We start from the raw sequence: 22,928 nt of genomic DNA, 5'->3' as shown, positions 1-22,928 counted from the left end.
TGGCATGGCTCTTCTGTGGAGAAGAAATAGAAAATATTCTTAAGGCCACAACCACACCCTTGTGCTTGTTTTAGACTCTTTAAAAGGAAAGGAACAAGAGGTCTTTTAAATATATTCAGCAGTCCCACCTAGACTAGGCATATATTATATATATATATATTGTGTGTACTTTGGCACACCTCCTCTTAGGCGTTTTTAATATATTTTCTCATTTCCCTATGAAAAAAATAATTACTTCAAATTCTGTCAATTAGTTGATGGATGCACCACCAAAGAGAGGGAATCTCTTAAATCTTACAAGTGACCCAGAGCAATAGAATAAAAAGGGTGCTTCTTACATTAGCCAAAGCACAAAGATTGTTGGGGGAAAGAGTATTTGCTTCCTGCATGAGCAAAAGTATAATTGTGTGTTTGCAGAAAGTTCATGATAATGCTAAATTACAACTGGGCAAAAGTTGAAAAAGCTAAAAGAAAGGCCTCCCTCCTTCCAGAGTTATGTATACCATAAGAATATGTGATAAATCAAGTCTCATCCATATTAATCATCCAATAACAGCTCAAACACAAGGAGCTTTGATAACAGTAGACAGCAATGTCATTCTAGACAAACCTCTACGAAGAACTCTGAAGTCGAGTTTTGATCCATGATTCTAGGTACCGCAATTCCTCATTGCTTATGGAATGAGCCAGACCAGGATAAGCCTGAAAATAAACAACCAACCAATTTATTCTGAGTTGTACTTAATGAATAGGGGGAGGGGTTTGAGACAACTGAAGTGAGGCATATATTACCTTAAACTCGCAACTTACACCAGCTTGTTCAAGGAAAGGAGGACCTGCTTGTCCAGCTTCAAACAATACTGTTCTGTCAACCATACCATGTGACCACAAAATAGGTGTCTGCATTTTGTTCACAAACAGATCCTTAGATCATGCAAAAACTTCAAACACAACATAAAGTATTTATAAAATGTAAAAATAAATTTGGTTGAGAGTTAGTTCGAGGGATAGATGTTACTAGTTGGACAACAATCAATAATTTCAGATTAACAGAGACAAAAAGGCAACTCAATGTACCAAAAAAAAAGGATAAAACCTTGGAGTATTAGGAAGTACCTTCTTGGCGTCCGCTGGCATTCGTTCTATCATGGTTGAATTAAAAGGAACCCATCCACTAAAGACAGCACCTCCTCCTAGAGTTCTTGGGTATAGCAAAACACTTGCCAAGGTCAAGGCACCTGTAAACGCATTATAATTCGCATGTTACCAGTCGGTATGTGAACCTAGAATGAAAAACAATGGTTTTAAATATGTTAAGAGATAGAGATGGAACAAAAGAGAGAACGAGAAAAACACCTCCTTGACTGAATCCACATACAAATATGTTTTTAGGATTTGTGCCTGCAGCTAGCTCCTTATCTATCATTGCATGCACATTCTGAACTGCTTTAAGTACACCATTTTCATCTTTTGGAGAATCCTGATGCATGTTCACAACAAAAAATGTAACTGAAGAAGGCAAAAAAAAAAAAAATGTGTACTACAGTAAAGAATCTAAGATACTCAAATTTTGAACAAGAGAGAGAGAATCAAAAGAAAAGGCTGAGACATCATAAAGGAGCAGTTAAAAACGTCATCAGATAGCAGAGGGATGTGAAATTCAAATGAGAAAATTTTAAAGCAATGAAATATGAGAAGAATTGAAGCAGGACTTACAGCTGTCACAGGTATCTCATGAATGTCAAACCAGGAAGGCATGACAGAACCATCTACAAGGCAAAGAAAATTAGTAACTGCCTCACTTTATATGACAAGAAAATCAAGAAATCATAATCACAAGAAGTCAAACATTTTGACCTATGACATGCTAATGCAGGACAGCCTTTGAATCCTTTATGTTACTGGCTTTTCTTGCAAAAGAATGTAGTGGGATCTTAGCAAAAGCAAGGAGAATAGAGTTGAAGAGCTAAAGAAAAGATCCCAAAAAACAAGAGAAATAACTGTCATCTTTGCCTCCAATTTCATCTACTTCAAGACTGCATATTCCCAGATCTCATTTTTTTCAATAGAGTTCTGATACTTTATTTTCAATTGCATTATTGTAGAATTCCAATAACATATTCAACTGAATGGTAATAGAAAACTTATTATTATGCATGCAGTTCTGAATTCGATCACCATGAAATTTCCACCAGTTCCAACACACTTCTTGAATTCATGACTTCTCAAACTTGGCTTTGATACCATATTGATGTAGTGCATTGATGCTCTTAGTCCATTATTTGAGGTCTATCAACCGATACCAAATGATACAGTACAGACAATAGATATGCATCTACTGGTCGACACCACTCAATTACAATCATCCTCTAATAATAGGCCAAAAAAATGGATGGAAGCCAGAGAAATTTTTTTTAATGAAATATTACTCAAAACCAAGTCTCAGAAAATATCCTTTATATAGACCACAAAAATACCAAAAAAAACCCAAACTGCTAAAGGGCTTGACACATCCATAAGATAATAAGGTCCTGATAATAACAAATAAAAGTCAAAACCAACACCAAGAAATAATCTTATTTCCTAATAAATAAAAAATAGTAGCAGAACATATATAATATAAAAGAATCTCTCTTTTTTTCTTTCTTTGTTTTTCGTATTCTAATTTTCCTTCACCATTTAAACACCCATCTTGGCAATCCATCACTACATCACCTTGTTTGCTTATTCATGAAACACAATGGAAAACACTTGGATGTTTGCCACTCAAATGGAAAAAAGACTAAGGCAAATGAGGAGGGCTTCCGTTACAGGAATTGCAATCATGTTTTATGAGGAATGGGACACTCAGATAATAAACTAACGCATCTAGAAGATGGAAACTTAAAGAAATACACAATTTTGGAGGAAAAGGCTACAAAAATGATAGAAACAAAATCACAGAATTGATTAATTCTACCTCTAGATAAGAGTGCCATCAACAGAAACTAAATAAAAGGTTTGTGATTAATTCTTTCAACTTGTGACTTCTAATGAAATGAACTGAGCTGATATCACATGGTCATTGGCAGTCCTATTGAAACCCCGCTTTCCATCATCCTTCTAATAATATATCCAAAACTGGACCTTCAGTAAAGTGGTCGAATTATGGCCTTTGTTTCTCTACTTCACCACCCATTTACTCCTAACTGAAATTTCAAGCATTCCAACCAGTACTTCCCGGTGCCTTTGAATAGATCATACTGGACATGAGGCAACATCTGATTCAGTCTCATTCAAAAGCAAGTTACCCACAATCATGCAAACTTGTTCTATAATTCAACACTCATTTTCAACAATCAAACCCAAACGTTGAATTTCTCAATTGAATAAATCCCACTAATCAATCCGACCTCAAAAAATTCCCAAAACCCTCAAGAAAACCGCCCAGAGCCATACCCATATCAATGATTTCACTCTGATCATCAAAACAAAACCATTCACAGAATCAAACACCCAAAAATAAAATAAAAACCCAGAAAGACTCACAATTGCAGGTGACTGGGTTTGAAGGAGCAGAAGGGAATTTCCATATAGTGTTTCTGAACTCAGGGGAAGTGAAGAGGGTCTTGATGGGTTCATTGGCAGGGCCTGAGTCACCCAACCCATGAAGCCACAAAACAAAGCTTCGAGCCATGGAGTCTGGCTTTGGAGAAAATTTATGCGGCTGGAGGAGAAGTATGAAGAAAATGGTGCTACCTAAGGTGATTGTAAGGAGAGCTATTGGCTTTGTTGACACTGTTATAACGTCCATCGCTGTTCTTCCATGGTGGCTCTCTTACCAGCAATTTGGGGAAGAGGTGGTGAAATGACTCATTTTACCCCTCAATTCTTTCAAAATAACAGGGGTGTCCTCAGAGATGTTTGTTGGGCTGACTTGTGGGTTGGCCCAACTCATAGAGCTCAGCCCAACATCAAATCAATGTTTAAGAAATAGAAGTAATCACTTTTGTTACTTCAATTTTTTTATATTAGAAATAAGAACAATTTTGATATTGAAAAAATACTTAAATAAATAAATAAATGATATTGAAATGTGAAGATGATTTAAAAAATAAAAAATAAAATAAAATAACCCACATACACATTACTAATCCAAAAATCACTTTAAATAATTCTCTAAATTTTTAAAACTTTGCTAAATATCTATTTTTTATAAGAAAAACACACTTAAACCTTCTTAAAATCATATCCCAAACTCTCTCTAATCTTATCATAAGTGAACAAATATTGTATAAGAAGTCACCCTAGCTCTCAAGCTATCATACTCCTTGTTTAAAAATGACCCTTTAAAGAAATTGAAAATATGGGGAGATTCTATAAAAAAATCTGCTTGAAAAGTACCAATATCAGCATCCAAATAATTCAATATAGACCTTGCCTAAAGCATCTCAAATGCACCAAGAAGTTCTGGCTCAACGAAAGAGCCTTGGACTGAATTAGGGAAAAACAGTATCTATATTGGCTCTCACAACTTTAAAACGCATCTAAATGTATAGGATGATGAAATCAAAGCAATACAGTATCTATCACAGGTCCACGCAATCAGCCTTTCAGATGCAAACAAATCAATCCAGCTATTTCGATTGAAGAAATCAATATGAATGTTGGGCATAGCTTCTGTCTGGAATCAAAATAAAAGTTTCATCCTACAATTCTAAAATCTCCATTTACAGGTTTTCAAAGGAGTTGGGCTGCAGACCATATCCAATTCCATTCTCTTTCCATCCTGCAGAAAACAAAACAAAGAATTGTATTTGAGTTCAGCACATTCAAGTCTCTAGATGCAAATGTAAATTGGATGGTGCAGTTGTAAGAAACTTATGCCTTGTTTGGTAACTGTTTTCGAAAATAATTTTCTCTTGTTCAAAACAAAAAAAGGAAAAAACACATTTGACAATAAAAAAACATAAAAAAGTTTTTCGTTCTTAAAAATAGAAAATAAAGTATTTTCATATAACATTTTTTAGTTATTTTTAGTTGTTTTCTAAGAGTTATTTAAAAAAATAATTATATATAGATGATTAAATATAAAACACTACATATAAAAGATGTTTTTAAAACATATTTAAAAATATAGAAAATGGATTAAAAACATTTCAAGTTCCCAACAAAGAACAGTTTTCAAAAACTGTTTTTTAGAACTGTTTTTGAAAACGTTTACCAAACAGACCTGGAGTATCTATAAAAAAGGAAGAAACAAAGCAATGTTCAGCAAGTCCACAAACCTCTACAAACCCTTTTGCGTGTGATGATTAAATAAGAGCATAAACACCAAGCACAGATGGCAATCCCATTGTACTAGAACCACTACAAAGACCTCTGAAGATGAGTGATGATCCATGACTCTAGGTCTTGCAACCCCTCATTGCTTATCGAATGGCCAAGATCAGGATAAGACTGACGATGAACAACTGATCAGTATTTTTAGGAGCTTTATATCAATAAGATGAGGGGTCTGAAAGAACGAGACATATATTACCTTAAACTCGCAACTTACACCAGCTTCTTCAAGGAAATGCTGACCTGCTTGTCCGGTTTCAAACAATACTGTTCTGTCAGCCATACCATGCAACCACAGAATGGGCGTCTGCATGTACAACCAGACCCCAGCATGTTAAACCAGTCATCAACTTCACAGCAACAAAGAAGTATACCTAAATGACAAGTACATTCTCAGTAGAGAATGAGAAACATATCTATTACTTTCCTATTTCAAACCAGGTAGCAGCATTTTAATCAGTTTGGCTCCTTCTTTTGCCTACCATGAGATCCAGATAGTATCTCAATCATAACTCTTTTGTACTTGGCTTTTTGGTTGAAGGGGAAGGAATTTAACAACCAACCAACAGTCGATAGTTTATGTGATTTTTCCCTTCATTTACAAACACACACAAGAAGAAGAATTTTTACTAGGCTTTGTAATCACATTGATGATCAAATATTGGCAAAAGAATAAAATATGAAATTGAATTAGAACTTGAGGCTTATAGTTGGTTCCAGAAGTAGATGTTCCCAGTTGGACAATAATTAGTAAATTTTTCCTTCTATTTGCGCCCTAACTAACAGGATGTTGATTGATCATCAGTCTACACATTTAGCATTTGACATCTTATGCATGGAGATGCCAAGGTAAGCCAGAAAGAAAGAGAAAAAAACAATAATAGAGGATCATATATTCATCGAATCTAAAATCCAGAAAAAGTACTTATGCAGCTATAACTGGATATAATTAGTGAATTAGAAAAGGCACCTTCTTTGACCCTGGTGGGATTTGTTCTATTATAGACGAATTAAAAGGAACCCATCCACTAAAGATTGCACCTCCTCCTAGAGTTATTGGGTATAGCAAAACACTTGCTAAGGTCAAAGCACCTGTAAACTCGTTACCATTTAATAATTACCAGCTGGAATGAAAACCAATGATCAAACGGTGCTTTTTATATTTATCAATTATTGAGAACTAGGGGGGGGAGAGAGAGAGAGAGGAGAGAGAGACCTCCTTGACTCTCTCCACATACAAATACATTATTAGGATTTGTGCCTGCAGCAAGCTCCTTGTCTAGCATTGCATGCACATGCTTAACTGCTTTGAGCACGCCATTTTCATCTTTAGTAGAATCCTGATGCATGTTAGCAAAAATCATGACAATAATCATAGTTGGAATAATAATAATACAGAGCAGGGTGGATCACTTAGCCCTAGTCCTATTCCTGACAGGAAAGAAGAACAACATTTCCATGACCAACAGCACTAGGATCAAGTGGTGGCATGCATAACAAGAAAATGGAAAGCCTGAGTGTGAAGTTAGATTTCGTAAATACAAGTTGACCATTTTTCTTATTACTTGCCAGCACATGATACTGTCCATGGTACCACAAACAAGAAAATATGGTTACAATCATCACGTGACGAACTTTAGTGTTGGGGAATTCATGATCAGACAATTTAAATAATGATAAAAACTTCAGCACCACAAGCATGGCTAGGGTGCTGTGAATCCCACCCATAAAGAATTTAGATATTCAAACTTCAAAAAAGGGAAAGATTTAAGTGGCCTCAGTAGAAAGTAAATAGAAGAGGACAAACAATGAATCCAATGTTGTAGTCATAATTGTTAGAACATCAAAGTTTTTATGTCTTGGATGATTCATTGCATGATGTTTTGTCAGAAGATAAAGGTATTTTAGAAACAGAACACTAACTGAACCACAATTTGTAGCTAAGTGCTAGTTCTACCAAGGTCTTAGATCACTCGAGCATGCATGTATAAATATTAAGACCCACAAATCGGTAATTAATCACAAGAAAAATGCCAAAACATCTCAAAGCAAAACAAGATAGGCAGGCTTATGCAAAAGCTACTAAGCAACATGTCATACTCTACAAAGTTAATTTCCATCACTACAAATAAAACTTAAGTGGCACTACTTTAAATGGATATACCATTTCCTGAAGAATTGACAATTCCAAACAAGAGTCCAGCACTAAACTCTTATATTCGAATATTTGATAGCTCAATTTAATCAGTTATAAATGTCATTTTATAACAGGAGGACATGAAATTCAAACAAGAAAGAGTCCAGGCAATGAAATATGCTAAAGAAATAGATGCATAACTTACAGTTGTCACAGGTATCTCATGAATGTCAAACCATGAAGGTGTGATGGCACCATCTACAAGGAGAAGCTAATTAGTACACAGCATGGCTTTATATGACAACCAAATTCAGAATACGATTCTCATTCTCAGGACAAGTAAATAGGCCCATGACATGCTAATGCAGGATGGCCCTTGAAGCCTTTACACTACCATTTATCTGCAAAACAGGGAAATTGATTCCTTGCAAAAGCAAGGAGAATAGGTTCTGAAAGAGAGCTAGAGAAAAAGTTTAAAAAAGGAAAAGAGAGTAAAATAGATGCTATCTTTTCAACGATGTCTTCAGCTTTGGGACAGTCTCTTCCAAATATTTTACCATGGAGGATCATGTGGCTATATTTTCAATTACAATGCTATAGGATTCTGATAATATTTTCTAACTGAATAAGTCAACCAGCATGAGGTCCTATATCTAATTCAATGAAGTGAGGCATCAAACCGATATCATTTAGGTCATTGGCAGCCCCATTTCTTACTGCTTTTCATATATGAACCTCCTATATTTAAAAATAAAATCGAATTCTATGCATTTTAACTGCTAACACATATTTAAACCTTTTTTTTTGCTTCATTCCCATTTCTCCTTGCTATCTACACTCATGACTCAGCCAACACTCTCTTTCTAGTATCCTTCTAATCATAATCCAAAATTGGACAGCAAAAACTGACCGCTCCATTCCGAATCGAATCCCAACCAATACTTTACAATGCCATCGAGCATATCCCACATTCCCCTGGCCATAAGGCAACATCTGACTTCATACCCCGGAAAATTAATTGTCCATAATCAAGATCACCTTGTTCTATGATTTTTTTAACAATTATCCTCAACAAACAAAGACAAGTTACACCAACCAAAAGACTCTAAATTTCCTAACTGAAACAGACTGGATTAAATTATCAAAATGTGAAACCCATAAACATCATACTAATCAAACGATTCAAACCCATGTCTCAAAACCCTTAATCACAATTCCTAATCAATACCCATATGAATAATTCACCATAATCATCAAAATGAATCCATTAACAGATTCCAACCAAAAAAAAAAAAATCCAGGAAAGCTTACTATTGCAGGTGACTGGGATGGAAGGAGCAGAAGGGAAGGACCAGACAGTGTTTCTGAACTCAGATGAAGTGAAGAGGGCTTTGATGTGTTCGTTGGCAGGGCCAGAGTCATCCAACCCATGAAGCCATAGAACAAAGCTTCGAGCCATGGAGACTATGAGTATGGCTGGAACTGATCAGGAAACTGTGAGTTTTCTTCCAAAATAATACATTTTAAAAAATGGAGAAAATTGGTGTGGAAACTGAATATTTATAGTACATTTTGAAATATTTTATTAAAAAAATGTTTGTGTACGCATAAATAATTTCACTAATTCTAAATAATTAATTTAATAAAAGGTTTACAATAATAAGTAATAACTATCTTTTGGGAGATTATCCTGAAAAAGGAAAATTTGGTGTGGATTCAAGGTTTAAGGTTCTAAAAAAATACATCTAAATACAAAGTGAAACAACCTGCTCTTAAGGCCAAGCAAAAAATAAAACTATTTATCTATTTATTATTTATTACACATTATCTTTTGAAAATTTTGAAATTTTCATCCATAAATAAGATGTTAATATATATATATATATATATATATATATATATATAACAAATGTTTAAAAAAAAGAATTAAAAGTGCGTTTGAAAGTTTTTTACTTGTTTTTAGCTGAAGAAATATTTTTAGAAGAATAACCTATAAAGTGTTTATTTAGAAAACACTATAATGATTTTTCAAATTTTTAAAAGTGTTTTTTATATTTTATCAAACAATTGATATTTTTTCAAAAACACTTTCTAAGTTAAAAATATTTTTAAAAATCTGAAAAATCACTTATAATACTAAAAAAAATCACATTGATAGATCATTCTCCTAAAAATGTTTGCAAAGAAAATACTTCGACTTAAAATACTTTAAAAAGGAATACTGTCAAAATAATGAAATACACTGTAAGAGTGTGTTTTGATAGTATTTTTACTTATAAGTATTTTAATAAAAATGGCTTCTCTTCAAATGTTTTTAGAAGAATCACAAAGTACTTTAGAAAACACTATAAATAATTTTCTAACATTATAACTCATTTTTCAGATTTTTAAAAATATTTTCTAAATTTTACCAAACATCTAACTTTAAAACAAAAACATATTTTAGACTAAAAACATTTTCTAGAAGCATTGACAAAGGACTCTAAATATTACTCGGGCTCTAGCTTTCACTGGAGCATTTGTTATTTTAGAGTAAACTATAAATTTAATTTCTATTAGTTAGGATTCCTTTTATCACCCGTTTACGTAGTGGGGGATCTCTAAAAATGATTAGTATATATTAAATGCAAAATGATATATTTTTTTTTTTCTCAAGTGTAGAAGTGATGGTGTCACTAGTAGCTTTTTGACTTTTTTCATTTGGCAGATTCATTCACAAGCATTTGAACAAAAATTTACCTGTTTTGATGCATGCCCAACAATTATTAGAGGTTTGAAAGCATAATGACAATACGAATCTGCAGTTATGGACTCAACAAACCTTACAAAAGCAACCAACCAACCAAAACCCCACGAGTTAGGATCATTGATCACATTTTCAATTTGCAATAACAACATGGTCTAAAAAATAATAGTGATAAGGACGCAGAGAAGGAAGTCTGGAACATTTTCGTCATTGTTTGTTTTTCGCAGTCATCATTCTTCAGCAACAGCAGCTTCTGGCTCCGGGAAGTAGTCATGTCTGAAACCAAGGAAGAGATTACTTGGGTATAATTGTAAATGATGAAAAGCTCAAAACTGCATGACAGTGGATTTCAGACGACTTACTTGATTTTGCGTGAAAGTTGATAGATCCCTGTCCCAGCCATGGCAACATTTACGCTAAAAAGATTCCAGTTTTTCTGCAAACCAATAAGAAAAATGACCAAAAATAAATGTCGGATACAGGCAATGTTCCCGGACAAATTCAATTGAGCAGAAACAAGCAGTGAAAGCAAGAGAAAATATTCTTCCTCCGCAAAGATACAAAGCAAGGAGAATATTCTTCTTCCATAAAGACAAAAAGCAAATGGCAAAAGATTACAACCTAACTTCTTCATTTTTCTTGTTCTGTATCTGCAGTAACAGGGTGAATGTGTGTCCATGTGACTGTATGTGAGGGTGTGAGGAGTGTTAGGGACTCCCACCAGTGTCTGCTAACCTTTCTCTAGCACCCAATTGTCCAAAGCCTTCCCTAACAAGTGAGTTGTCTGTTGGTGATACACAAGCTTCTTCTACATATGCTTCTAGAAAGTGGAACACATGTACAAGTTCATAAATTGGGTCTAGGAAAATTTACTAAAAGCCATAGAAGGCATCAAAACCACTGGAGCGTGCTCCATACAAAAGGAAGATCTGTTGGTTCCTCATTAGTAAAAGGTGGAATTAATCCCAGATAAATCAAAATAGAATATATATATATGTATATAAGATGCTTAATGACATCATATACAGATTTTTTTTTTATATGCAACATCATATACTAAGATGAAACTACATTCACCAAAAGCAGAAACAGAATGCCAATTGTTGTAGAACTGAAGATTCTTGCATTATTTTTTTTCATCAATGAAAGATCAAGGGTTTAACTGGGACAAGCAGTATTCTAAAATGTTTGGGTTCAGTTAGGTTGTCCAGGAGGAGTGTTAAAGGTTGACTCGAGATTTTCTCAGATTTGGCATGCCAACTTGAGCTAAGCTCAATTTGCCTAGATGCACTTCTCAAAGTTAGTTAGAAGCTCATTTAAATCATTACAAAAAGTTCCAAAACACCAGGTGTTATAAGATGTTTCTGGAAAACTGGATGTGAATTTTGCAATGGTAACTAAGTTGGAAAACATTTGTAAAATAGAGAAAAGTAGAGCAAATCAGCAGGAGATATTCAATTTAGCATTTTAGAGCTGTTGATAACAGGAGGAAGTCAACTTTTTTCCTAGGCAAATGAAAAGAAATATGTTAGCAGCATCTGAAATAAATTAGAAGGCTCGAAAGTATGCTCTTGATAAAGGTTAATCCCCCCCCACCCTTCAAAAAATATCGCTTCTTTCAACACTAATCTTTTAAATTGTTTCTCCACACACACCATTAGATCTATGATGCACTCCCAAAGGCAAACCAAGGTATGTAAAAGGAAGCAACCAACCCAACACCCAAATAAAAGACCAATCAATCAATCTCCAACACCTAGCCAATGTGAATCAATTCACTGTTTTGTAAATTGATTTTCAGACCTGACACAAGCTTAAAACATATTTAGCATCCATTTTCAGTACCTCATATGTTGATTTGTCCCACAGAATAGTAGTGTATCATCTACAAATAGTGGATCAGAGACTTCCATCCTCAATCCCCCTCCCTCAGTCACCTTAAAACCACTTTTGTAATCCCCTTCCCTTGCTTTGAAATGAAACCACTAAGAGCTTCCACAACCAACGCAAAAAGCTAAGGGGAAAGAGAATCACCCTGCCACAAGCCTCTTAACTCTAGAAAAACTCTGTGGTGGTGCCACTAACCAATACTGAAAATCTCACTGTAGGTATCCGGAAGTGCATCCATCTCAACCAATTTTGCTTGAAACTGCCTTTTTCATTGGAAATTCAAATTCATGTGATCATAAGTTTTTCTATGTCCAGTTTGTATGCTAATCCCACCCTAAAGGTTTTTTTCCCTAGAGCCTATAGCCTCATTAGCAGTCAAAACTGCATTCAAGATCTGTTTGCCCCTCACAAATGCATTCGAGGAAGCCAACACCGCCTTCCCAATCTATTAGACAAGCCTTTTGCCAAAAGCTTATGGAATCCCCTAGCAGACTAATCAACCTAAAATTCTAAATGTCCTCCATTCCACCCCTTCTAGGAATAAGACTACAAAGATAGCATTGAGGCTATGATCGATAATCCAATTTAAATAGAATTCCTTAAAGAACTCCATTACCTCTTCTCTCATTGTAGACCAATAGAATTGTCCAAAAGCCAATGAAAACTCATCAGTTCTAGGTGCTTTATCACTTTTTCACCCCCCATGTTAGCATTCACCTCCTCCTCTACAAAAGAAGCCTCCAACCCTTCTCAATCCATGTTGTCAATGCACTTGAAGAGGACTCCTACATTAGGTCTTCTGATCTGGGAATTCTCAAACAGAGAATTAGAACAATGAAGAAATTCTCACCTTCGGATGTGCTTCCTCAGCCAACCACTACTCATTCACCTTTAATCTCCCAATGAAATTTCTCCTTCTATGAGCATTAGTCATACAATGGAAAAACTTCATGTAGTATTCCCTTCCTCAAGCACTTTTGTTTGCATGAAGTTTCTTCCAAAATGGCTAAGCAGCCAATAACATAATATAATATTGATATTATATAAAATTTTAACATTTTAATTAGTAATTAGGAGAGGCTTCATATTTTTTTTCAAAATACTAAACATTAGAATGAAATATATGTTATGTTTTAGTTTTTAAAATATCAAACACCAAGTTTGAGATATTGTTTTCCACTCCTAGTGATGAGCCAAACATAAGCAAAAGATATAATATGCAATGGGAGGTAGCATCCCAGGATATTTATATTCTGTCCCACCTTATTCTATCCAAACAACTTATCTAGCATACCAGAAATGGCCTAAAAGTTCAATTAAGAAACAAGCAAAGTATGCTATCATACAGAAGAAATAATTCTCTAATGTGTTACACCATGTGATGGGAGATGACGAATGCTAATGAAAATCTCTTGCAGCTGATAAGTTAGACTCTAGAAAAGAATGTCACAGATATAAGCTCATGCTTTTGTAGAAATCCAAAAGCCAAGACATTATCAATTAGCAAGCTTACCGGAGTGATTACAGTACTATAGCGTGTCCAGATAACTCCAGTGCATGTAACAGCTGAACAGCATATGAAAGAGTAAGAAAAAACACAACTTAAAATGTAAAACGAAAGGTTCGCTAAACAATACATAAAAATAACTTAAATTTAATTGCACACAAGTACTTGTATAAATATACATGTGCTTATGTGTTTGTGTCTGTATCTAACATACCTATTTGCTGAGGATATGAGAGTTTCTCAGGTGGCTTAGTGAAGTCAGCAACATTGGCTATGCTGATGCCCCACTTAAAAGTTGGGGCCCAAAAATGGACTGCAACAAGACAAAAGTTTAATTACACATGCAATGACATCTGAACAGTTTTAGCTCGGATATCAAATAGTAGCATATTATATATATCTAAATTGAAGAGTGATTGTATGCCATGCATCAATCGAACTCATTACTCTGAGGGGTACTTATAAGAACTATGATTGGTTGTCTCAAAGAGGCGTCTAGAAGTTCAAGTAATCCCAAGGCCCTTTCACTATAATACCACCAATTTGCTCTGCAATCAATATATATGGTTCTTCTTAAAATGATCAGAACAATATAAAAGAAAATGAAAACAAAAATAGAATCAACTAAACAAATCCTTAAACTAGTAGAGGATTTTGAATCAGTAAAACAAACTATTTTCATAATTCTATTTGGTTTTGGGCCATGAGCAGTTTTAAAAATATAAAATAAAATAAAAGAGCTTTTCTCACAGCTCATCGGCCTGCTTCTATTTGAACCATATCACTCCTTACAGAGGAATGCAATAGTCTCTATCGAATGGACATGATCAAACCATTTTACCTGACTTTACCCTGTATTGTCCTAAATGGACGCTATTACTAGCTTCTTATGATAATTTCTAAGATTCCCATTTGAATGTTCTTTAAACCTCCTTAGGTTCTTTGGAAAAACGGGAATGGGAATGGAAATTAAAATGCTCAAAAAGAGATGCCCTTTTGAAAGTATCTTTCCCCTCCCTCATTCTCTCAACAAACGGATGGAGGGCAAGGATTTTGGTGGTGGAAATGAAAATAACGGAGTAACAACATATTTTTATTAGAACAATATTCATTTTTGAATCATTTTCAACAGTTGAAGTGGTTGTTTTAAAAATGTGAAAACCTTCTAACATTTTGTAAACATCAGCCATTTTCAGGACATTTTTAAAAAACAGTTTGTGAAAAATGCATATTATGCATTTTTTTTTGTGTCATTCTCATTTTTCCTATTTAAAATAAAAGATGGCTCTCATTCCACTATGAATGTAAGCCCTTGACTCAACACAGATCAGTTCCCCCATATGTTAGAAGACAACCAACTCAATAAACACAAGGTCCCACTAATTGTATGTGGTTTTCTAATATGCTTCCACCTACTCCACAGTAAAAAATTTCTCATGAATTGCAATATCCATATTCTTCTCCACAACCCTAATCTCATATTATATATATATATTTTGATAGGTAAAGAGAAATAGTACATATAGAAAAAAGAGACGCCAAAAACAGCACCCCCAAGTATACAGGAAGTATACGACAAAAGCCTAAAGGCTCACTCTAGAGGGAAAGGGAAAGAAGCAAAAACATCACATGTCCTTACTTTGAACCTAACCAATCAATGAAACTGTTGAATATAATGTATTTATAGTGTATAACCTTTCCTTGTTAATATAGGACACATATATGGTAGGACACATGTATGGTAGTTAGGACTCTTAGCCTTGTAGGACTCTTAGCCTTGTATATATATATATTTCTCAATTGTAAGTAGATTATTACATTAATGAGAATCAAGGTCTTTCTTCTTTCTCTCTCTCTCAACATGGTATCAGAGCCAAGGAAGAAAACCTAATTCTTTCCTGTTTCCCGTGTCATCAACTCCGGGAAACCTTCCGGTGACCGTGTTTCATTCCGGTCACCTTCCCCATCTCCCAATACTTTCCGGTCATTCGGATCGTTGACAGAAACCACTCACCGCCGGCGAACTTTTCCGGCGACGTATTTTTCCGACACCGACCATACCAGAAGGAGCGTCTGGAGGAGATCTCCAACTTTTGTGAAGGCACCGGCACCAAAAGAGCCTCCACGCGCCGTCCACGCGCAATTTTCCGGCCGGCGGCTGCATCTCACGCGCCGGCGCGTGAGGCATTTTCCGGCAACGCGCCTCCTCCTCCAGCTTGGCCTGACGCCGACCAGCCTCCCTACCTCCCTGGTTCTCCCATCCGAGCCCTGCACGTACCTCTTTTGGGGATTTTTGTCTCTGTCGGCCCTCCAAACAGTCTTTCCGGCGAAGCTCCGACTACTTTTTCTCCACTCCAATCCCTGCACGTGCCTTGGGAAGTGTTCTTCTACCTTTCTAGTGGTACCATGCCTTGGGAAGTGTTCTTCTACCTTTCTAGTGGTACCACGCCGCAATCTGAGGCCGTCTCCCTTTTTCGGTGGTGACACGCCGCAATCTGAAGCCGTATTAGGGCTCTCTTCGATCCAAACATACTTCATTCTCCAGATAAGTAGATATGACTACTAAAATTCCATTTTTTCCGCTGTTATATCTGGATCTCCTATGATTACTTCGAAGAAATTGGTTGGCAGTGACAATTATCTTTCCTGGTCTGCCTCTGTTGAACTTTGGTTTATGGGTCAAGGATATGAGGATCACTTGATTACATAGGAGGCAGATATCCCTGAGGTTGACCGCGTACGGTGGAGGAAGATAGATGCACAGTTATGTAGTGTATTATGGCAATCGATTGATCCCAAGATTCTTCTTCATCTTCGGGCCTACAAAACTTGTTTTAAATTTTGGACTCAGGCCAAAGGATTATATACGAATGATATCCAGCGTCTTTATAAGGAGGCTTCTGCTATTGTCCATCTCAGCCAACAGGACTTGGATCTATCTACTTATATTGGCCAAATTGTCTCTCTTAAGGAGGAGTTCTTGACTGTGATGCCTCTTACTCCTGATGTTGGGGCTCAACAAACACAGCTTGACCAGTTCTTCATGGTTCTTACTCTTATTGGCCTCCGTCCGGATCTTGAGCCTGTCCGCGATCAGATTCTTGGTAGTTCATCAGTTCCGTCCTTGGATGATGTGTTTGCTCGCCTCCTCCGTATCTCCTCCACTCGGACTTTGCCATCTGATAGCACTTCAGATTCTTCTGTGTTAGTTTCTCAAACTAGCTCTCGAGGAGGCCGCAGTGGTACCCGAGGTAGAGGTCAACGTCCTCATTGCACCTATTGCAATAAACTTGGCCACACTCGCGATTGTTGCTATCAGTTACATGGACGACCTCCTCGCACTGCCCATGTGGCCCAGTCCTCTGATTCTCCGCTGCCTCAGCCTCCGAGCTCTTCCGCATCTCAGGCTTCTGTTGCCTCTGTTGCCCAGCCTGGTAATGCCTCTGCCTGCCTTACCCACACATCTTCTCTTGGACCCTGGATTCTAGATTCTGGAGCTTCTGATCACTTATCTGGTAATAAGGATCTTTTCTCCTCTATTACTACTACCTCTGCTTTACCTACTGTTACCTTAGCTAATGGTTCTCAAACTGTGGCTAAAGGTATTGGTTTGGCCCTTCCTCTACCTTCTCTACCTCTCACTTCTGTCCTTTATACTCCTGAATGTCCTTTTAATCTTATTTCCATCAGCAAAATCACTCGTACTCTTAATTGCTCTATTACCTTTTCTGATAAATTTGTGACCTTGCAGGACCGGAGTACGGGGAAGACGATTGGCATAGGACGTGAGTCTCAAGGCCTCTATCACCTCACCTCGGATTCATCTCCTGCAGTTTGCATTTCCACTGATGCTCCTCTCCTCATTCACAATCGTCTGGGCCACCCTAGTCTCTCCAAGTTCCAGAAGATGGTCCCTCGTTTTTCCACTTTATTGTCGCTTCCGTGTGAGTCATGTCAGCTTGGGAAACATACTCGTGTCTCGTTCCCAAAGCGTTTGAATAATCGGGCAAAGTCTCCTTTTGAGCTTGTCCACACTGATGTTTGGGGTCCTTGTCGGACTGCGTCTACTTTAGGATTTCAGTATTTTGTCACTTTCATTGATGACTATTCTCGATGTACTTGGTTATTTTTAATGAAAAATCGAGCTGAGTTATTCTCTATTTTCCAGAAATTTTATGCTGAAATCCAAACCCAGTTCAATATTTCTATTCGTGTGTTACGCAGTGACAATGCCAGGGAATATTTTTCAGCACCATTTACTTCGTTTATGTCCCATCATGGGATTCTTCATCAGTCTTCTTGTGCTCATACTCCTCAACAAAATGGGGTAGCTGAACGCAAGAATCGACATCTTGTTGAGACAGCTCGTACTCTCCTCCTCCACAGTAATGTTCCTTTTCGTTTTTGGGGGGACGCTGTTCTTACTGCTTGTTATTTGATTAATCGTATGCCCTCCTCTGTCTTACATGATCAGATTCCTCACTCCCTTCTCTTCCCTGACCAACCACTTTATTTCCTTCCTCCTTGTGTCTTTGGTTGTACTTGCTTTGTTCATATTCTCACTCCTGGACAGAACAAGCTTTCCACCAAAGCCATGAAGTGTCTCTTCTTAGGATACTCCAGACTTCAGAAGGGTTATCGTTGTTATTCCCTTGAGACTCATCGATACTTTATCTCCGCTGATGTCACCTTCTTTGAGGACTCACCATTCTTTTCCACCACTTCTGAGTCTCTTCCTGTTTCTGAAGTCTTGCCTATTCCCATTGTCTCCCCACCTGATGCTATGCCTCCTCGACCACTTCAGGTTTATCATCGTCGCCCTCGTGTCGTTGCTCCTCTCCCTTTTGCTGAGGCACCTGCTGACTCACTTCCTATCCCTTCGGCTTCACCTACCCCGGCTCTGCCTTCTCCTAATGACTTACCCATTGCTGTTCGGAAAGGTACTCGCTCTACTCGTAATCCTCATCCTATTTACAATTTTTTGAGTTATCATCGATTATCTTCACCCTATTCTGCTTTTGTTTCTGCTATATCCTCTGTTTCTCTTCCAAAGAGCACCCATGAAGTTCTTTCCCATCCAGGCTAGCGACAGGCAATGGTGGATGAAATGGCTGCTCTGCACTCTAATGGCACTTGGGATCTTGTTGTTTTACCCTCGGGTAAATCTACCGTTGGCTGTCGTTGGGTCTACGCAGTTAAGGTTGGTCCTGATGGTCAGGTTGATCGCCTTAAGGCCCGCTTAGTTGCTAAAGGCTATACTCAGGTTTATGGTTCTGATTATGGTGACACATTCTCTCCTGTTGCCAAGATTGCTTCTGTCCGTCTGCTTCTCTCCATGGTTGCCATGTGTTCTTGGCCTCTTTATCAATTGGATATCAAAAATGCCTTCCTTCATGGTGATCTTGTCGAGGAGGTTTATATGGAGCAACCTCCTGGTTTTGTTGCTCAGGGGGAGTCTGGTTTAGTATGCAGGTTACGCCGTTCTCTATATGGCTTGAAACAATCTCCTCGAGCATGGTTTGACCGTTTTAGTTCTGTTGTTCAAGAGTTTGGCATGCTTCGCAGTACAGCAGACCATTCAGTTTTCTATCATCATAACTCTTTGGGGCAGTGTATTTATCTGGTTGTTTATGTGGACGACATCGTCATTACAGACAGTGATCAGGATGGCATTCAGAAACTAAAGCAACACCTTTTTACCCACTTTCAGACCAAAGACTTGGGGAAACTCAAGTATTTCTTGGGAATTGAGATAGCTCAATCCAGTTCTGCTGTGGTCCTTTCCCAAAGGAAGTATGCTTTAGACATCCTGGAAGAAACCGGTATGTTAGACTGTAAACCGGTAGACACACCTATGGATCCGAATGTCAAACTTGTACCAGGACAGGGGGAGCCTTTAGGAGACCCCGGGAGATATCGACGGCTTGTAGGTAAATTGAACTATCTCACCATTACTCGTCCATACATTTCTTTTCCTGTGAGTGTTGTTAGTCAATTCCTACAGTCACCATGTGATAGCCATTGGGATGCTGTAATCCGCATTCTTCGATATATCAAAAGTACACCAGGCCAAGGTGTGTTGTACGAGAACAGAGGTCATATTCAGGTTGTTGGTTACACAGATGCAGATTGGGCTAGCTCACCCACAGATAGACGTTCCACTTCAGGGTACTGTGTTTTTATTGGAGGTAATCTAATATCTTGGAAGAGTAAGAAACAAGATGTAGTGGCCAGATCTAGCGCTGAAGCCGAGTATCGAGCTATGGCTTTGGCAACATGTAAACTCATATGGTTGAGACATCTTCTTCAAGAGTTGAGATTTGGAAAGGATGAACAGATGAAACTCATATGTGATAACCAGGCCGCATTACATATTGCATCCAATCCAGTCTTTCATGAAAGGACCAAACATATTGAAGTTGACTGTCATTTCATTAGAGAGAAGATCGCATCAGGATGTGTTGCTACAAGTTTTGTTAATTCAAATGATCAACTAGCTGACATCTTCACTAAATCTCTCAGAGGTCCTAGGATTAAATATATTTGTAACAAGCTTGGTGCATATGACGTATATGCTCCAGCTTGAGGGGGAGTGTTGAATATAATGTATTTATAGTGTATAACCTTTCCTTGTTAATATAGGACACATATATGGTAGGACACATGTATGGTAGTTAGGACTCTTAGCCTTGTAGGACTCTTAGCCTTGTATATATATATATTTCTCAATTGTAAGTAGATTATTACATTAATGAGAATCAAGGTCTTTCTTCTTTCTCTCTCTCTCAACAGAAACTAACAAGGAAATTAAGACTCATATCTATAGACACCCTAAACCAATACCACGAATTACATACAAAAGAAATTTTCAATCTTTGGATCAATAACTCTCCATTGTCAAACGCTAACAAATTCCCTTCCTTCTACACTGTCCAAAATATACATAAAGGGGTCACCTGTCAAGCCTTTGTACGGGCTTTACCCACGAAGGACCCATGCCACCCAAAGAAAGTTTCCTTAACCAAGCAGGAGAGAACCCAAGCCACCCCAAAGAGGGAAAAGAAACCCGCGACTTTGCACAATGAAGAAGAATGTGATCGACCGTTTCTACTTTAGAGTAACAAAGGAAACATCAATTTGCCAAATAGAACCCCCTCCTTTGGGTCTAGTCTAGAGTTAAGACTTTCCCCCAAGTTGCCTCCCAAGCAAAAAAAGCCACCTTTGGTGGCACACAAGATCTCTAGACACTGCTACTAGGGAACAAAAGAGGGTCTCCGGGCTCCAAAATAAAATAGAGAGATTTGATTGAGAAGTTCCCACACCTGGATGTTGTCTAAATCACCCTATCATCCACATTCCCGTGCACCCTAATTGTTTGAGTCTTCTGCAAAAAAAAGCTTCACACATTCCCACTCCCAATCATTAAAGGCCCTAGAGAACTGAGGGGTCCAACCACCCCCTTCACCTTCGGGGTTCCAAACATCAGCCATCCAAGCTTCCTTAGACAAAAAGAGAGCAAATAATGAAGAGAAGGACTCACAAAAGTAGCTCATCTCCACACCACTTGTCCCTCTAGAATCTCACTCTCTGACCATTACCCATTTGGAAGGCCAATTTGCTATTCAAAATATCCCACTCCTTTCTTATAGCTTTCCACAGACCCACACCATTCCTTTCACTCACCTCATATTAGGAATTACCTACACCTAAAATGTCAGCAAATACTAAATGTAAACGATGCTTAAGCGTGAGACTACTTTGAAGGAAAAAGAATCAAACTCATGGTTATTTTAGAAGAAAATGAATCAAATTTATGGTTATTTCCCAAGAAATGAATCAAACTAATGAACCATATTCCATCCGTTGCACTAAACAACAACACCTTTCAAACATTTAAACCGAAATCACAAATCCAAGGCCTAAAAGAATCGACCTCATCACCGACAAATTAGTCGAATCTGAATCGGATCATTATAAATACACAAATATATACAAATATAAACCTGAATCGGAAAACTAAGATGAGAATATGAGGGGGAATGTGAAGAAATTGTTGGAAACCGAGTTGACTCACTGGTTTTAGGGCCTGCAGGGTGGTTCCAGAAAGCTTGAAGCTTCGAAGCCGCCATGAATTCAACCACTCTCTCTCCCTCGTCTCTTGTATTCAGAGTCGACTGAGGATGATTCGAGGCTCCAATTGTATATGTACGCGGCTTCGTTTACACCCGACTCAGCTAACCAATCATATAATGCCACATGGCAAAACAGACTTTTTTAAGGAAAAAAAAAATCGTTTTTTAGAATTCGACTGTGATTTGATGTGATACTTACAACTTACAAGAGACTTCTTATTTTTCTTCCTCATTCTTTTAATTTGTAACATTAAAAAAATAATAATAATAATAATAAAATTGAAATTTCTCAAATTCTTTGGAAAAGTATGCGCCAAAACTTTTTATTTATTTATTTTTCGGCTGTTTAAAATTCATTTTTTGTTTGTATTCTCTCCATTTTCATTCAAAGTTCATAAAAGTCAAGGAAACGTTTGGACGAAATCAAGACAAAATAATGCTTTATTTGAGAAATATTTTTATAATTGATTTTTATTTTTTAAAATAGAAAATAGTTTTTAATTTGGGTAACAGAAGACTAATATGTATTATGACATTTTTGAGTTGTTTCTATATTTTTATTTAGAGTATTTAAATAATTAATTAAAGTTATGGAAAATATTTTTAAAACTTTTCCATTGTATATAATCCATATATTTTTGTTAAGATTATGTTTTCCATATTTAGGTTCCAAAAAAAAAAAAATTGTTCCCAAAAATATAGAAAACTATTTTTAAAAAATAATTCTCAAAATCTATTTATTGAAACTACATTTTTTAAAACTTTATGAAAAAGTTCCCAAGACATTTAAAATAAAAACACATGGACATATTTTTATACAATTTTATAGTTGAGAATGGTTATGAGAAAATTAAAAATGTTTCATAATGCTAAAAATTATTTCTTAAAAAATTATGAGTATGTTTAATAACTGTTTTCGAAAATAGTTTTTAAGAACTATCTTTAAAAACTATTTTTTAATGTTTTATAAAATAAAAAAGTGTTTGAAAACCTAATTTTTTTTGTTTGAAAAATGACTTCAAATGAAACACCAAAGATTAAAAATATGTTTGACAATATTTATTTTCAAAATGTTTTTAAAAGAAATTGTTCATCTATAAGTGTGTTTAAACGTTTTTCTAAATAATATTAAACATTTGTTTTTTCTTTAAAAAACACTTTTAGGTTAAAAAATATTTTTTTAAAATATTGTCA

General features: G+C 36.5%; 2 protein-coding genes across 2 annotated transcripts; both read right to left on the bottom strand.

Annotated features, from left to right (window-relative positions):
• Positions 1–314: 314 nt before the first annotated feature.
• Positions 315–8,958, bottom strand: LOC117923230. The gene is made up of 13 exons (XM_034841452.1): positions 8,771–8,958; positions 7,665–7,717; positions 6,539–6,662; positions 6,293–6,414; positions 5,522–5,629; positions 5,351–5,439; positions 4,523–4,616; positions 3,529–3,814; positions 1,717–1,769; positions 1,357–1,480; positions 1,117–1,238; positions 793–900; positions 315–702 (listed from the first exon to the last, which is right to left on the bottom strand). Exons 1-13 carry the CDS (start codon positions 8,916–8,918, stop codon positions 613–615), a joined length of 1,521 nt encoding a protein of 506 aa, XP_034697343.1. The 5' UTR covers positions 8,919–8,958; the 3' UTR covers positions 315–612.
• A 1,223-nt stretch (positions 8,959–10,181) lies between these two features.
• LOC117922887 (mitochondrial pyruvate carrier 4) lies at positions 10,182–21,784 on the bottom strand. Its single transcript, XM_034841095.1, has 5 exons — positions 21,677–21,784; positions 13,817–13,915; positions 13,609–13,661; positions 10,568–10,641; positions 10,182–10,481 (listed from the first exon to the last, which is right to left on the bottom strand). Exons 1-5 carry the CDS (start codon positions 21,729–21,731, stop codon positions 10,436–10,438), a joined length of 327 nt encoding a protein of 108 aa, XP_034696986.1. The 5' UTR covers positions 21,732–21,784; the 3' UTR covers positions 10,182–10,435.
• Between the last annotated feature and the right edge of the window lie 1,144 nt (positions 21,785–22,928).

The sequence above is a fragment of the Vitis riparia genome, chromosome 10 (genome assembly GCF_004353265.1).
Source record: "Vitis riparia cultivar Riparia Gloire de Montpellier isolate 1030 chromosome 10, EGFV_Vit.rip_1.0, whole genome shotgun sequence".
In the NCBI taxonomy this organism is placed as follows: Eukaryota; Viridiplantae; Streptophyta; class Magnoliopsida; order Vitales; family Vitaceae; genus Vitis; species Vitis riparia.
Note: the sequence above shows the minus strand (reverse complement) of the source record. Positions and strands in the feature narration are given on the sequence as shown.